Source organism: Primulina huaijiensis, chromosome 12 (assembly GCF_012295235.1).
Source record: "Primulina huaijiensis isolate GDHJ02 chromosome 12, ASM1229523v2, whole genome shotgun sequence".
NCBI lineage: Eukaryota > Viridiplantae > Streptophyta > Magnoliopsida > Lamiales > Gesneriaceae > Primulina > Primulina huaijiensis.
The window spans coordinates 7,239,106-7,255,134 of NC_133317.1; the positions used below are offsets into that span (position 1 = coordinate 7,239,106).

General features: G+C 34.8%; 1 protein-coding gene and 1 pseudogene across 5 annotated transcripts; one reads left to right on the plus strand and one right to left on the minus strand.

Moving 5' to 3' along the window:
- Positions 1 to 213: 213 nt before the first annotated feature.
- Positions 214 to 2,014, minus strand: LOC140989209 (F-box/kelch-repeat protein At3g23880-like; annotated as a pseudogene).
- A 77-nt stretch (positions 2,015 to 2,091) lies between these two features.
- LOC140989208 (uncharacterized) lies at positions 2,092 to 15,201 on the plus strand. 5 transcript variants are annotated; one of them, XM_073458349.1, is made up of 33 exons: positions 2,092 to 2,359; positions 2,842 to 2,903; positions 3,032 to 3,124; positions 3,531 to 3,702; positions 3,781 to 3,896; positions 4,844 to 4,930; positions 5,014 to 5,130; positions 5,214 to 5,277; positions 5,382 to 5,524; positions 6,762 to 6,809; positions 6,897 to 6,965; positions 7,813 to 7,888; positions 8,760 to 8,890; positions 9,465 to 9,524; positions 9,669 to 9,729; positions 9,831 to 9,895; positions 9,993 to 10,054; positions 10,132 to 10,255; positions 10,329 to 10,386; positions 10,473 to 10,585; positions 10,973 to 11,050; positions 11,150 to 11,212; positions 11,329 to 11,424; positions 11,545 to 11,654; positions 12,164 to 12,353; positions 12,777 to 12,891; positions 13,669 to 13,781; positions 13,855 to 13,932; positions 14,242 to 14,304; positions 14,390 to 14,530; positions 14,614 to 14,670; positions 14,765 to 14,845; positions 14,950 to 15,201. In XM_073458349.1, the coding sequence occupies exons 1-33, from the start codon at positions 2,248 to 2,250 to the stop codon at positions 14,998 to 15,000; spliced, it is 3,069 nt and encodes a 1,022-aa protein (XP_073314450.1). In that variant the 5' UTR covers positions 2,092 to 2,247; the 3' UTR covers positions 15,001 to 15,201. The 5 variants fall into 5 exon arrangements, 4 of the variants coding, with proteins under 4 accessions (XP_073314450.1, XP_073314447.1, XP_073314448.1 ...); XM_073458346.1 differs by having other exon boundaries at positions 2,130 to 2,359; positions 2,842 to 3,124; XM_073458347.1 differs by lacking the exons at positions 2,092 to 2,359; positions 2,842 to 2,903 and having other exon boundaries at positions 3,084 to 3,198.
- The last annotated feature ends 828 nt before the right edge of the window (positions 15,202 to 16,029 follow it).

Genomic DNA, 16,029 nt, shown 5'->3' on the forward strand with positions numbered 1-16,029 from the left:
TTAATTCTTGTTAATTATGAAAGTAAAGATGAAAAGATCCACAAACTATGAAATTTCATCAACTAATCAAAATCGAAATATATCCGTCTGAGCAAAGTTGGTGATAGCAATTTAGCCAACTATGGTTATCAACCAGACCTTTTAAGGGAAGAATTGGTTTGAGAGATAACATTATATTCCACAGCCATTTATAGATCCAAAAGTGAATAATTTTTCGCACCAAAAATTAAAATACTTGGCGAAAAAGGGATTAATGTGATTGCAATTTATGGAATGAACAACACACGAATACATTTAAGCAAGAAAAGAATGGTAACTATTACTTGCATGAATGTTACTAGACAAGGATGAGAAAATCAAGACACAATTTCCATTTACAACTCAAGATTTTCATCAGCTTCCTTCCAAGCAAATCACATAATATATTGTGTGCACACATGAAATAACTGGTTTATGCCAGTTGATTCAGTGCATTATTTGAAACTATGAAACAGAAGCCGTCATTATATGTTCAACGCCTGCTTGATCCTAAATAACATTATAAACGACAATAAGGAATAGGTTGTCATCCGTTCTTAGAGAATTAGCAACATACTATTTTTTTCTAATGGAATCAAATTTATAATGCCATCATAATTTGAAATACTGGTTTATGATATTAAATGACATACAATACCAAGAAAAGTATAGGCACCTTTTCTGCTATCAATTGAGATTATCCTTTATCTTCCATTAGGAAAAGGTGAAACAAGGCTCTCAAAATAGATATCCACTTCCAGAAACTTCTCGACATTACTTATTTCAGGAATCCTGACAGAATTATCTCTCGGATTGTAAACTACAAAATGCATCCCAAAGACCAACAACAGTTCTCCATTTTGTAGCATGAACAATGGTTTCGAGTACAACAATTTCCCAGGAATATCCATGTAAGGGATGGTAGCCACTTTAGTCCAAGACTGCTTAACACCATACTCTTTCAAAACCCACAAATCTGCATTGATACATTGATAGTTGCAAAGAACACAAATGCAGTCTCCCAGCACCCCTAGAGTTGAGCCAAATTCTCTCTCGCCATAATTTGGTTGCTCCACTATCCCATAATCCTCATTTTCCATATCAAGAGAGACAATATCCCACCGGAAATCCAAACCAAGTTTACCAGAGGTGGACCAGTGAAGCTTCCGCTAGCAAACTTGCCCGAATCATCTAGAGGAACACCGCCCTTGAAATCATCCATCCTCTTCCAAGAATTGGTCTTCAAACTATAAATCTTGACCATCGACTCATATGCACCCACATTTCCAAACACACAGTAAATTCCCACAACCTTGTAATCGTCATCACACGCATTATAACCAAAGCCATATATATTGTAGAAACCTCGTTTGATATTGACATTCACAGGCGGCAATTTTTTCGATTTTCTGGTGGATGGGTTCCAAAAGAACAATTCTTTTTCATTTAAAGCCACGCAAATCAAACCATTACAGGAACCCACAAACCAAACAGCTCTTTGCCTATATTTTTTAGGATAATCAATGCTACATGCATCAGTAGAAGGTTCTTGCATCAAGGAGCTCAATGGACAATGTTTGAGGTCAAAAGTGGGGCAGCAGATGGTCAACATGATTCTGTAATTCGATAAATTCCCATCCACTCTAAAACTATCGAGGTGGCTTTTGATGAATTGACGGCTATAAATTAATGTGAGCCACGATTTAGAAACACACCTGAACTTCAAGAGTGATTTGACTGGTAGTCTTCCAAGTATTTCCACCATAATTTCTTCAGGAAGAAAGGGAATTCCTCCATTGACGAGTGTTTGAGCTTCAGGGGGCGCTTTGATTTTCTTGGACTGCTGATGGGCTGAAGAATCTGGCGAATCTCTCCCAGATTCCATCTTAGAGTTCTCGATCGATGCTTTTATCTAGACGATCGAAAAATTACCCTAAGGTCATTGAAATGAAAAAGAATATCTTTTCTGTTGCTTGTTTGGTTTTATTTTTAAAAATATTAAATTATTGGCGGCAGAAAGGTAATTTCAGCTATTACGGTGGACATGGTCGATACAAAAACCCTAGCGCCTATAAAAGAGGCCCAACTACAAAAACCCGACACAGAAAATTCCCTCCCTTTTGCCCCATTTTTCTCGCATCGAAAACACACATTTGTGGTGAATTCACGCGCACATATAGATACACTCACACACATTATACGTTGTATATATCTGAAAAGTATTTGTTTATGGATCAAGATCAGCAATGGCTGATCAACTGCTTGAACGCGTCGCTCGATCCCGACCATCAAGTTCGAACATTCGCGGAGACCTCACTTCAGCAAGCGTCTTCGCAGTCAGGTCCATCCACTCTGTTTTTCTGTTGATTGAGTCGATTGTTAAACGTGATGTTTCTGTCTTTGATTCTGATAATCTTTGTTACTTGGATGGTTAAAAGGTTTTTAATTGAGGATTTGCAATTCATTTCACGTGGTGATGTGAAATTGGTCGGTTCGGTTTAGTGTGCTTTTTAGTTTTTGAAGTCGGGTTTTCCATTGGAGTGGAGATGAAACTTCCGAATCTTTCAAAGGAAAACCCAAAGTCAGGAACTTGGAGATGAAACTTTAAACTCAAATACATGCAAATTGTGTAGTTGAATTTAATTTTTCTCGATTAGCGCGTTACCTTGGAGGATCGAAGCAGGTATATCGATTATTTTGATGCAATTTTGTAATGATTTGAGAAATGACATGAGTATTACTGTTTCTGAAAAGTCCTTTTATGATTTGTTTTTATGCTTCCTCATTGAAGTATGGGAACTGATTTTGTTTCTCTTTAAATAGGCTTTGGTGTGGCCTTAGCTTCCGTTGCTGCAAATCGGAAACTCTCATTTGGATTGCGACAGATATCCTGTGCTCCAGTTGTTTTAATAGCGGATCTTTTCCATGTTTTAGTAAAATAAATGTCTATTCAGTGAGTGCAGTTTGTTCTTCTTTCCTTTTGTATTTTGGTTGTGTGCTTAACAATCTTTACTTAGCGGCAGTCCTGCTAAAGCAATATATAAAGAAACACTGGGATGAAGATGAGGAAGGCTTTGAGCATCCTGTTGTTTCCAGCGATGAAAAGGTTATTCCTTTTTCTTGATGCATGTCTCCTCATGGATCAAATCTACGCATTTCAGTAGAAATGGGAATGCCTTGGTCTAAAGATCTCGACTTTGAATTTTTTACTTCATTTAGTTATCTAAAACTTTAGTTTTACTTTAATTTAATTATCTAAACCCTCTTTAAGGTTGCAGTTTTTTGTGTCCTTTAACTGCTATTTGTTATTGTTTCAAATTTATCACATGCCTAACTGGAATGGCCACAATTGTCTGAAACTTGGGCCTTTGAATCTTCTTTCCGAACTGATTCCATTTCATACTATGCTTCCCCGGGTTGGTTTCATAAAGTGGAAACTGGAAACCACAAGAAGTTAGATACCTTTTAACTCTGTTACATATAAAATGACCCTCATTCTGTTAATTTTTCAGGCATCCATACGTGGAATACTTCTTTCATTGTTAGATGATCCACAAAAGAAGATCTGTACTGCAGTTAGTGTGGCTGTATCAACAATTGCACAGTATGACTGGCCGGAAAATTGGCCAGATCTAGCTCCTTTCCTTCTTAGTTTGATTAATGACCAGAGTAAACTGAACGCTGGTGAGTCCTTTGTTTTCCTTTGAAGTTTTGGATTCATTTTTTGTGAGTGAATCTAATCTTTGTTGCTGATTGTCCCAGTGCATGGGGCTATAAGATGCTTGGCACTTATTTCTTCGGATATGGATGATAAGATCGTTCCTAAACTTATACCAGTTTTATTCCCGTGCTTGCTCACTATTGTGTCATCTCCTCAGGTAAATGTCGTTATTACCTCCATATCGTAGTTATCTAATAAATTACAAATAAGCGATTGAAACACTGGTTTAAAACTTTTAGGCAATAACTATCATGTTTAGACAAGCAATATAAATTGTATCAGTCCATCACTTTATCAGCAAGTATTGGAAACTATGGCTTGCGGTTGCACTAGGTTTATGATCCGTCTCATGAGAAGAACTAGTCATATTAAAGGTACAGTACAGGTTTTGGTTAATAAAGAGATCACCAGCACAACTTGATTAATCACTTTATACCCCTTTATTTGTTACTTTACATAATAATGGATAGGCTACAGGTTTGCACTTGTGTACGGGACGCATAATCCTAAATAAGAGCCTGAAGAATTCTTTTGTTTCTCCAATATTTGGCTCTGGGAACCTATGCCTTTGCTGACTTGTTCTAGAATTAGTTATATTTTTTATGTTCTGTACTTCTATTAGAACAATTTATTCTATAGATTAGAAGATGTATTTAATATATAATTTAGAGACAATAACTTCATCCTTGAGTATTTTTCCATGTCAGAAAGGAGGTTGTTTTCTAAAAAGGTGCTTGTGTAGTACTTACTGACTGAAGAATGCTATTTGTGGTGTTTGTCCTCTGATCATATTTTTTAAAAAGGTGTTTGTGTATGACTAAGGAGGGTGTGAATTGTAGTATATTATGTGGCTTGGTTGAAACTCTTCATTTGTCTTAGCTTCACCTGATGTTTTTTTAACTCAACAAATCAGAAACTTGATGCAACAATAGAGGAACTCGAGTTACCTTTTACCTTTCTTCTGGTTACATATCCATGTTCATTTCTATTCAAGAAGTATATGAGAAAAATTTATGCTTTATTTGTTGGTTTGCAAAATTATTCTGAAATGTTTTATTTGATCTTATCTTTGATTTTTTTCTTTTTGGATATTTATCACTACAGATCTATGATAAATGTCTCAGGTCTAAAGCTCTTTCAATAGTGTACAATTGTACTTCAGTGCTCGGGATTTTGAGTGGTGTATATAAGGTATATTGCTTCTATAAGTTGGCTGATTGAATGAATGTATTTTATTATTGCTAATGATTAGTGGATTGATTACTGGTAATTAGATGGAAACAAGCGCCTTGCTGTTACCAATGCTCCAGCCTTGGATGGAGCAATTTTCTTCAATCCTAAAGCACCCAGTGCCATCTGAAGATCCTGATGATTGGAGCATTCGGATGGAGGTTGTTATTCTTTTGGTTTGTCTCTCATGATGCTCTGTGAAAATTTCTGACTTCTAGAACATTTTTTCCATTATTGGTATCAGGTTTTAAAGTGCCTGAATCAGTTTGTTCAATACTTTCCAGCCATAGCCGATACTCATTTTACAGGTATGTTGCAGTAATCTATTGAATGTGCTGATACATTTACTTTCCTTTTACTTGTTCTTGTTCTTTTTTCTTTCTTTTTTTTTGACATCGTGGTGGTGTTTCAGTTATTGTAGGGCCATTGTGGCATACATTTATAACATCCTTGGGAGTCTATGAGCGATCTTCAGTTGAAGGTGTTGAAGATTCCTATGATGGAAGATATGATTCTGACGGTGCAGAAAAAAGTCTGGAGTCCTTTGTCATTCAGGTTAATTATAATAATCACTGTGTAATGATGTTTGACAACTTATAACTGCTACTGTAAAATATGATTGACTACGGCACTGGTGTTCAATGCTGAGATTTGAATTTCCTTTGAAATTTTAAAATTGTATAACATTCTTATTGGTTTCATGTGGTTAATTTTGAAATATCAGACGCTGTTAGGGATTGGAAGTTTGTAATGTCTTGACGACAGTGTATTAGTTTCTTTTATCTCGCGGACTACTCATCCGCTTCTTATGTAACACAAACTAATTATTATATAAAATTAATGTTTCGTATCAAAAAAAAATTTTGCTTTGTGTTTGACACTGGCAGTACCACATTATCTTTACTAGCAAACTTGTGGTCTTGCTTTAATTTCCTCTTTAGTGCTTGATTTTACTTCTTTACTTGCAGACTGAACTTTTCTGTCCTTTTATACATGATTTTATCATATTTGACTCGTTATTTGAAAACTATCTTGAACATATGGACTAAGGATAATGGAATTTGTTTGTTTTTCCTACTGGATTTAGGACTTTATGCATTGGCTTTTATCTTTTAACTTTACGTGTAATGTCCACTTTATTATTTCTCCAAAAAAGTTTTGAGTTGAACATTCAGTGTACAACATTGTTATCAATCATGCATCCGTCTTCTACGGACCAGAAAAAAGTAAAAAAAATAGTTTAATCCAGATCTATTTATCTTTTCTAGGAGTACTTATTTGGGTTTATGACGCAAATTTCTTCATTGGACCTTTTGGCCATCAAAAGACATTGGCATAAGGAAATGAACAAAAAAAGATGCTGAATATTATCAATCAGTGTGTAGAATCAGCATGTTTTCTGACATTTTATATAGCACCAAACCTTTCTCCAAGCAAGTTTATATGAGCCGGCTTTCATATATCTGGTCATTTATAATTTCAGTTAAGCATTCAATATGTGCCTCGTCGATTTATGTAAGGATATTCAGTCAAAAGATTGTTGTGGTAAAATTCAAATTGCAACATTGAAAATAACAGTTTCAGTTTGTACCCTCTGTAAAACCTTCGAGTGATTTGAGAAACTCTTTCATATTGTAAAAATTGGAGCACCTGTTCAGGCATAAGCCTGTGATTTACCTTTTGACGTATGAGTATGCTTTCTTGTAATATTTTCCTTGTTTTTGTTGTTGAGAGTAAATTATTGGCATTCACTTGCTAGCCTCGTGACATGCCTGATTATCTTTGGATGCAGTTATTTGAATTTTTATTGACCATTGTTGGAAGCCCAAAATTTGTAAGGGTATGCTTTGAGACTTTTTAAATTTTTTCTCATTTTTGTTACACGAGGCTGTCAGTTTCCATAAATGTTAATATTTCTCCAATTCAGGTTGTTATGAACAATGTGAAAGAGTTGGTTTACCATACCATTGGTTTCCTACAAATGACAGAACAACAGGTATTCTGTTTATGCTAGTTGGTTAATGAAACTGTAATCCTTTATGTTCTCTTTTATCAATTCTGAAAATTGAAATCTTGACTTATAACAATTAGTTGAAGTTTTTTGAATGGAAACTCTGGTGCTTGGTGTTTTGTTTAGGATGACAATTACTTTAATGTTGCTGCTATTGTTATGCATCCTTAAGATGGAAATCCAAGGAAGAAATAAAGAAAGAATTTGATGTGTTTCGGTGCTTATGTTACATCTTCAATCCTCGATTCTATATTTTTTTGGTTCAGTTACTGACATTTGGTTTAGTTTTTTTTCTTCCAGATTGTCATACATACTGAGGGCCCGATGTCATCATGACTCTTGATTGCATAGAAGCTTTTGATTTTAATCTTGTCACACTTGTAGATGAGCGTCTTTTAAAATTATTAATTTTGTTAACTTTATTGGTTTTTTCTTTGGTCGGGATTGGGAAGGAGATAAAGAAATGTAGCATGCTGTTAGTTGTAGAATCTCTTTCAGTTTATCCTAATTGTATGCATGTTCCACCTTTAGTGACATCACGTTTTGCATAAATTAATTTCACCTACAGATAAAATTGCATCTGTGACTAATTAACTATCTTAAATCAAGGAGAATTAGTACGTGAAATCCAGTGTGTTTCCTTTTTCTTTTCTACTAAAGTGGGTAAAGAAATTCGAATAGATGATGCGACTCTACTTGGTTTTCTAATCATCAGACACAAATGTTATTTTGTTTACCTTGGGATGGTCCTACTGCATAGTTGATTAATGAGTATATTGTTTTCCTTTTGAGTTAATTATTACCATCTTTTTCACATGTAACTTGGATTTAGGTTCATACCTGGTCTCTGGATGCTAATCAATATGTTGCTGATGAGGATGACAATACATATAGTTGTCGTGTGTCTGGTAAGCCAGTGAGGTGGTTCTGGAAATGCTAAACTTTGTTGATTGGTTATTGAAAATGTTTGTTGTGGATACATCTTTATATTGATCTTTTGTTAATGTGCATGTCTCTTTCTGTTTGTTTGCATATAAGTACGTGAGGTATAAAGAATATTGGTGGTGTGCTGGGAAATTATACTGGACATGATTCTATTTTCTCAGCATGTGGACATGTAATTCTTTCTCAGCATGTTAGTTGCATGGCCTGGCATTGGCTAGAATCGTGGCTCTTGGGCAGTTAAAGATTTAAATTGGTCTGACATTCTATATGTGGATGAAAAAATCTTGAATATATAGGTTCTATATTATTGGATAATGAGTTCTTTACATATAAAAAAGAATTTAATTGTGCAAAGTATTTGTTAAAAGTTGGCATATATTTTCTTAATGAGATGAGATAAGTTTGAAAGCTTGTATATGGTTAAGCTTATGGTAGTTTTCATGTTATATTGTCTAACTCTACCAACAATAGAAAATAATTTTCAATGTAATACTGTAATCAGAAGTGGCATATATTAGACCTACATTGCCCGAAGAAAATTTGTCATGGTCAAAGCTTTATAGTTATATGAGTGGATGTTCTCACATATTAGCACAACAAACCGCTGGTCACTGCAACTCAGAAATTTCTTTCATTGTTTCAAAGATATTTTGTGTCTCTCATTAGTAATGACGTTAGATACTATCCTCTCAGGACTCCTTGCTTTGCATTATTGTTGATATTGCCCATAGCTTATTTTAGTGTTGCTCTGGTAGTTAAATTGGCCCTTCATTTTGTTCTGTTCCTTTCATGTTGCGTCGTGGAGTTTAAAATCTGGAAAATCACATCTTCTAGGTGCACTTCTATTGGAAGAGATTATTACTTCTTGTGGAATGGAGGGATTAAATGCTGTAATTGACTCTTTGAAAAGACGAATAAGTGATTCTAAACAGCAGAAAGATAGTGGTACTCCAGGATGGTGGAAAGTAAGTTGTAGTACCACTTAATGATTTGAATTACTGTTACCTAAAAGAGTGACGCACATACTAAAAATTTATGTTTCACATTGATGTGTGTTTGGGATCCCTCCTCAATCCTGATTGCTATAGCATTGGAACGTCCATCTGGTTAATCTTAACTTGCTCATATGCAAGGTCAAAGAGTTATTCTTCCTTGGAAATTTATTTGAATTGGTTGGTCAGCCTCGTACTTTCTGGCAGAAGGAGAATTGTTTTAAAAGAGTGTAAGGCTTTTTTTCATTTTGTTTAGACCATATAAGGACTTATCACCTGAAGGTATGCTGAGAAGCATTCAGGTTATTTTTTTATGGAAGATGCTTAAGCTGGTTTCGATGTCAAATGGAGGATTTACTTTGTTTCCAAATTCTTTTAGGGAACTAAGTTTGATTTCTGCTGTCTATCAAGTTCCTTTATAAGGAAAATATGTGAGAAAAAAATGGGATCATGCAAACTTTATTGCCACACAGTCAACCTTACCGTGATTTAAGACTCCTTTTCACCTGTTTTATCTCTTTATTTAATTCCCTATGTATTCTGACAGTTGCGGGAGGCTACTCTTTTTGCCTTGGGTTCTGTATCAGAGCAGTTGCTTCAAACAGAGGTATGCCATCGCTCCATAGATTTTTTATAATCTGAATGATTAGATTTTTTATAATCTGAATGAGAGCACTGTCAGGATTCGATTCAAAATGAATACTTGGTTTAAAATATAATATATGTGTTCTATGTGTATCTTCTCTTTCAGGCTACTGGACCAGCGATGCAAAATATGCTGGAGCAAATTGTAATTGATGATGTGGCAACAAGTGAGATGAATTTTTCACTGGATATTATATTGTCCCAGCTGTTAACTATGTTTTGCTGCACATTTACCTTGATATGCAATTAATATCTTGTTCATCTGCAGGTGTACATGTCTATCCTTTTCTTTATGCACGCTTGTTTACATCCGTTGCAAAGTTTTCTTCTGTGGTATTTATCTGGAAACCCCTGGTCACTCCTGTTGTCCTTACCCCTGCTCTTTGATATCTTCATGCACAGTCTTATTTGTGTACCTTTTACTGTGCAGATGAACCAACAAGTGACAGAGCATTTTTTGTGTGCTGCTATTAAGACAGTGGGCATGGATGTGTGAGAAACCTGAACTCTCGAACCCTTTTCACTTGGTAATGTTATATGAGAATGGAAATCATCACTGCTTTTTACAGGCCCCCACCTGTGAAAGTTGGTGCATGTCGAGCGCTTTCTGAGCTCCTACCAGATTCTTCTGGAGCAATTCTTCAGCCTTATGCTCTCGATTTATTCTCGTCACTTATAGATCTTCTCAATAATGTGAGTTGGCATTTGATATTTTAAATTGATATAATATACTCTTGCTGACATTATGTTCCTGACTGCTTCATAGGCATCTGATGAGACCATGCACTTGGTTCTTGAAACCCTGCAGGCAGCTGTGAAGGCTGGTTAGTCTAAATAGTCTTGATAAGCAGTACAGTTCCTCATGTAATATGTGAATTGCTTTCAAGGTTTGAGGTTGTTTTCTTTTTAGGTCATGGGATATTAGCTTCGATTGAACCAGTTATCTCTCCTATTATCCTTAATATGTGGGCTTCACATGTCTCAAACCCTTTCATAAGTATTGATGCTCTGGAGGTTCTGGAGGTAAGTATATTTTTTTCAATATTTATTTTTTTCATCATTTAGATAATGTTCTGAGTTTCGCTTTAGTGAACTCTACTAAATAAAATTCGCAGGATGGGTCATGAAAATTAGGTGAGAGGTATACCATATACATAATTGTCAATAAGCTTTTCTGAGACCTAGTGTAAAAAAAGGCAGGTCCTGGATGTTTCATCTTTTTTTTTGGATAGATTATAGGTATACAGTTCATTTGGATGCAATTATGTCTTGGTAGATTTTGAATTCAACTGTCTGAGTTCTCGGACTCTCACAATGAACAATTAAAAATTATTTTATGAGTAAGATCCTTCATCCCAGTCGTACTTCACTAAATGGAATTGTTTGTACCTGTGCTTTTTATGTTCTCAGGCGATAAAAAATGCAACCGGTTGCATTCATCCTCTGGTTTCTCGAGTTTTACCTTATATCAGACCAATTCTCAGCAATGTATGCCCTGCAAAAAAATTTCTCGTATTTCGCTAGAATTGGAGAACTTTAACAGTTCATGTTAGTTTTATTCCTCACGGTATTGTTAGCATTTCTCAGCCACATCAACAACCTGATGGATTAGTTGCTGCATCGCTGGATCTTGTAACAATGTTAGTGAAGGTTAATCACCCCTCGGAGAACTTTGCTTTATATATATTTTTGGTTTATGAGCTATTTAATAGCCAAGACTTTGGAGGGTTTTTTTTACGTATGTCTATGTGACATTATGTTTTCAGAATGCTCCTATTGATGTGGTAAAAGCAGTGAACCAAGTTTCTTTTGACCCTGTTGTTAGAATAGTCCTCCAGAGTAATGACCACAGTGAGATGCAGGTTATCTATACTTTTCTTTGGAACCTCTTGCAATTTGTGCTTGTTGTCTGCATGTTTTCTAGAATGGGTTTCTTCTGGTAAGAGATATGAGCCTAATGGTTTTACTTTTACTCCAATTAGAATGCTACTCAGTGCTTAGCTGCCTTTGTGTCTGGTGGAAAACAAGATTTGCTTGCTTGGAATGGTGATCCTGGATTTACAATGAGGAGTTTACTTGATGTAGCTTCAAGGTGATGCTCTTGTTTCCTTCTGTTTGCAATACTTTTGGAACTGTTTTTAGGTCATTGTATTGTGAAAACTCTCTGTAGAATCTTTATTTTAGGGTTTCTAGGGGTTAGTTAAATATATCATTTGTTAATTCAACATGGTTTTGAGATAATTTTTTGTGGCTGAAACTCAATATTTGTGGTATAAGAAAAGAGTTTGGTGGAAAAATCGACATGGCTGCTATAAAAGCATAGAATGGTGGACTCTATCAATACTTGGAATATCATACAGCAGCATAGCATTGATCAATGTATAAAATATTTGCCTCTCTCTCTCTCAACATGTGTTTACAGAGCTTCAGTAGCTGATAATCAAAGAGATTGTCACTGATTCATTGTTCTACAGAATAGATACTTCTATTACAGTGTTAGGTTGTGATAATTGTTTATCAGTACGTACTGAGACTTAGAATAAGCAGCAACTTAACATTGAGTTGTGCTTCTGTAAACTTCTCCATTGCATGTTTGTGCAGGCTTCTAGATCCTGATTTGGAAAGCTCTGGATCACTTTTTGTTGGTAGTTACATTCTACAACTAATTTTACACCTGCCTTCACAAATGGCACATCATATTAGAGACCTCGTCATTGCTCTTATCAGACGCATGCAATCTTCTCAAATTGCGGGACTGAAAAGCTCATTGCTTCTAATTTTTGCTAGACTGGTAAACTTACAGTATGATATTGATATGTTTGGTCTGTAATGCATGATCACACCATGAGCTTATTCTTGCAACATTTATTTGAATGTGTTTTAGAACATCATGTGTCTTTTTAATCCAGAATGCTATGATCTTTTTAAGTACCTTGAGGAATACTTATCTTGGAGCTTGAGAAGTAAAGTGTATAAGCTCTTCGCATCCAATATATATTTGGTACCCGGTTTGACAGCCACTTATCTGATATGTTAAGTGATAAGTGATTTGCCATACTAGTGTCAACAGAATTACCTTTTTCCCTCATAAAAGCTTAAATATTTTACCTCATCAGATAGATAATTATCTTATGATTGTGGCATTGCCTGCTTTCAAATATTAATATGCTTGGCATGACATGACCTAAATGGTACATGTTCTTCTGCAATGCAGGTTCACATGAGTGTACCTCATGTTGAACAATTTATTGATCTGCTGGTCTCAATCCCAGCTGAAGGTCATCAAAACTCCTTTGGATATGTAATGTTTGAATGGACTAGACAGCAAGGCAAGTAAATATGTCATCTCTATTTCCAATTTTATTTCTGTGTACAAGATTTTGTTGTTTGTTTCATGATACAACTATGCAGCTTAAGTATGAATTGAAGAGTTACCTTTGTCCCATGTAGATTATGTAATAAAGGTTTACTTCGGTGGTTGACTGTATTTTTTTTTACCTACATTACAGAAATTATCTTTGCTATAAATGCTTTTTTAATCGTTGAATTAAATTTCATTAATTAAAAATATATACAAATAAATTGGGCAAATACACAGGAGCATATGTGAAGTTTACTCAACTATATATCATCCACAAAGGAATCACGGGGATGTGGATTATACATCTAAAAATATGTAATTTAATTTAAATAAAAAAAATGTAAACATGCGTCCAAATTTTCAAAAAGCTTGTTATTTCTTGTAGACCATATAGTGTTAAATCGTAAAAGACAAGAATCTGGCTTTCATAAGCTGAGAAGTTTCCTTGTTAACCTTCTTCTACCACTGGAGCATGCTTTTGAATTTGAGAGCATGATTTGATTGATAACTTTCAAATGACTTCACTTTTATTGGAATTTGAGATGCATTGCTTTAAGTCGTAAACGAGTTAAGATTGAAGGTGGGTAAATTTTGAATTTGTGGAATTCAATAGTATCCAAGCAAGTGTGATAAATTTGACTCTCGAATTTGAAGTTTTTTCTTTTCTTTTTTTTTTTTTTTCAAATTCTCTAATCCGAACACATTCTTGCAGTAGTTTACAAATGATTCTATTGATTAACTTCAGGGGAAGTTCAGGGAGCCTACCAAATTAAAGTGACAACCACTGCTTTAGCGTTATTGTTATTGACTGGGCATGTTGAGTTGGGAAATATCAAAGTCCAAGGCCATCTTACCAAGGTTTTTTTTATCTTGTGTTGCTGGCATTTGTTGTTCCTTAAAGTGAATTCACTGCATAATGTATTACCGACAGTCTGCCGCAGAGATAACCACCCGTTCCAAAGCAAAGCTAGTACCAGATCAATGGACACTATCACCACTTCCCGAGAAGGTACTTAACTTTATTTTTGGCTTCCAAGGCTGGGCTTCTGGCGAAATCTTGAAAGTTTTGACAGCTTCCCTCGACTTTTCGTTTGCTGATAACGAGTGAAAGTGGATATTTGAAATTAACTGTTTTATTTAGCTATGGGAAAACCAAGGAAATTGAGGGAAGATGGACTGTCATATAGATGATAGTTTAATTTGGCGAAATAGTCGTATATCAATCAATAATAAGAAACAAAGGTTATTACAGATATGCAACACATTCTGATTGCAGATATATGTTATTTGACGTACTTATTTCTCCCTGTGCGAATAGATTCTGGCTTTGTTGGCAGACTCTTTACTTGAAATTCACGAGCAAGTGGATGGTGATAATGAGGTATTTTTACGTCTTTTTAGCATTTCTATTACCTTGTCCAAGACTTCGTTTATAATCAAAAGTTTTTGCCAATCCATCATGGCAGGACAGTGATTGGGAAGAAGTTCAGAATGGAGACAAAGAACACGAAGACAACATTGACAATTTCCAATATTCGGTTGGCACTGCGTCACAAGGCAGACCTACATATGAATATCTTGATGCCATGGCCAAGGCCTTCGACGTGGTCCGACTATTGCTAAACTTTATGATTTTCAAATAGTGCTTTTTCCCTTTACTGAAGGAGTTCGGTTGTCATAAATGTTTCAGGACCAGGATGATGACTATGAAGATGAATATCTCAGCAGTGCAGATCCACTGAACGAGGCATCTCTTTTTACACACAAATTTATTTTAACCGTCTTAAAATTGTAGCTCAATTCTCTGTGCCAATCTATCTTTTTTCACCCCCATCTTGCAGATAAATTTGGTTAATAATCTCGTAGAGTTCTTCATGAAGTTCTCCGACCGCGACAAATCATATTTCGAACTACTTTTCCAGGTTTGATAATATTTATTTGGTGAAACTCAACATGTGCGCTCTTGGGAGTTTGATTCTTTTATCTACTGGTTTGACCATAACTATTTCTGTGATTTCTAATGCAGAGTTTAACCAAAGACCAACAAAATGCTGTTCTAATGGTTTTAAGACGGTGACAATTGTGCTTATTATTTACTCATTCATTACACTTAAAAATGAATCATCACTGGCTGTTTTTGTGGTTGTCAATAATTTTTTACTGTAGTTGTTTAGAACAGTTTTCACTTCGTATTTAAGTGTGTGTAATTTCACCTACTACACAAATACGCATATGGTTAACTCATAATTATGAAATTACGATTCTGCTTTGATATCAATTTGAATATTTGTTCTTACATTTCCCACCGACTGTGTTTGGTGGATGGTTGTCTCGTGCAAGTTATTCTTTCAACTCTCTAATTTTTCATAGGTTTATTGATTATTTTTATTCAAATTGTATATTGATTTTTTATAGAGGATTTTAGCGAATTTAAGATAACATAAAGGTCTTTTTAAAATATTGTGAACGCAAAATCTTTATTTTTTCCACGTTTTTATTTTATATATATATTTCATGATTTTATTTATGATAATGTCTATTTCATTTTTTTAAAAAAAAAACCAAATCCAATATTTTTCTTCTAATTTTCTTTATACTTAAGATAGGTGATATTTTTAATCTTGACATATCCAACTTCAAAAAAGTATGTTAATTGAATATAGATTGACATCATTTAGGGAAAAAAAGGAAGATTAAGAAACAATACATGAAAATTTTATTTAACTATCAACCACCACTTTCAACTAAGTACTTCTCCTGTTTAAAAAAATGTTGCTTCTCCATAATTTTCAGAAAAATTAATTGATTATCTAGTCGTTTTTTATCAAATAAATTGAATAATTAAATAATGCAATATTAGTATTTAATATCGAGCCTTGTGGCTCTGGTGACTTTTAATTGTCAGTAAATTGAATATAGATTGGTCGTTTACTAAATGGCAATTAAGGGCATCTCCAACCCTTGCATCAAAAGGTGCAAGGGTTGTTCTCCAACGGAGCTCTCCTCTGCGCCAATTTGGCGCACAGCCCTATTTTGTTTTTTAAAATTTTTTTGTTTTTTTTTCATCTATTCCATGACCGGAACAGGGGAGGACCCGCCAACAGTC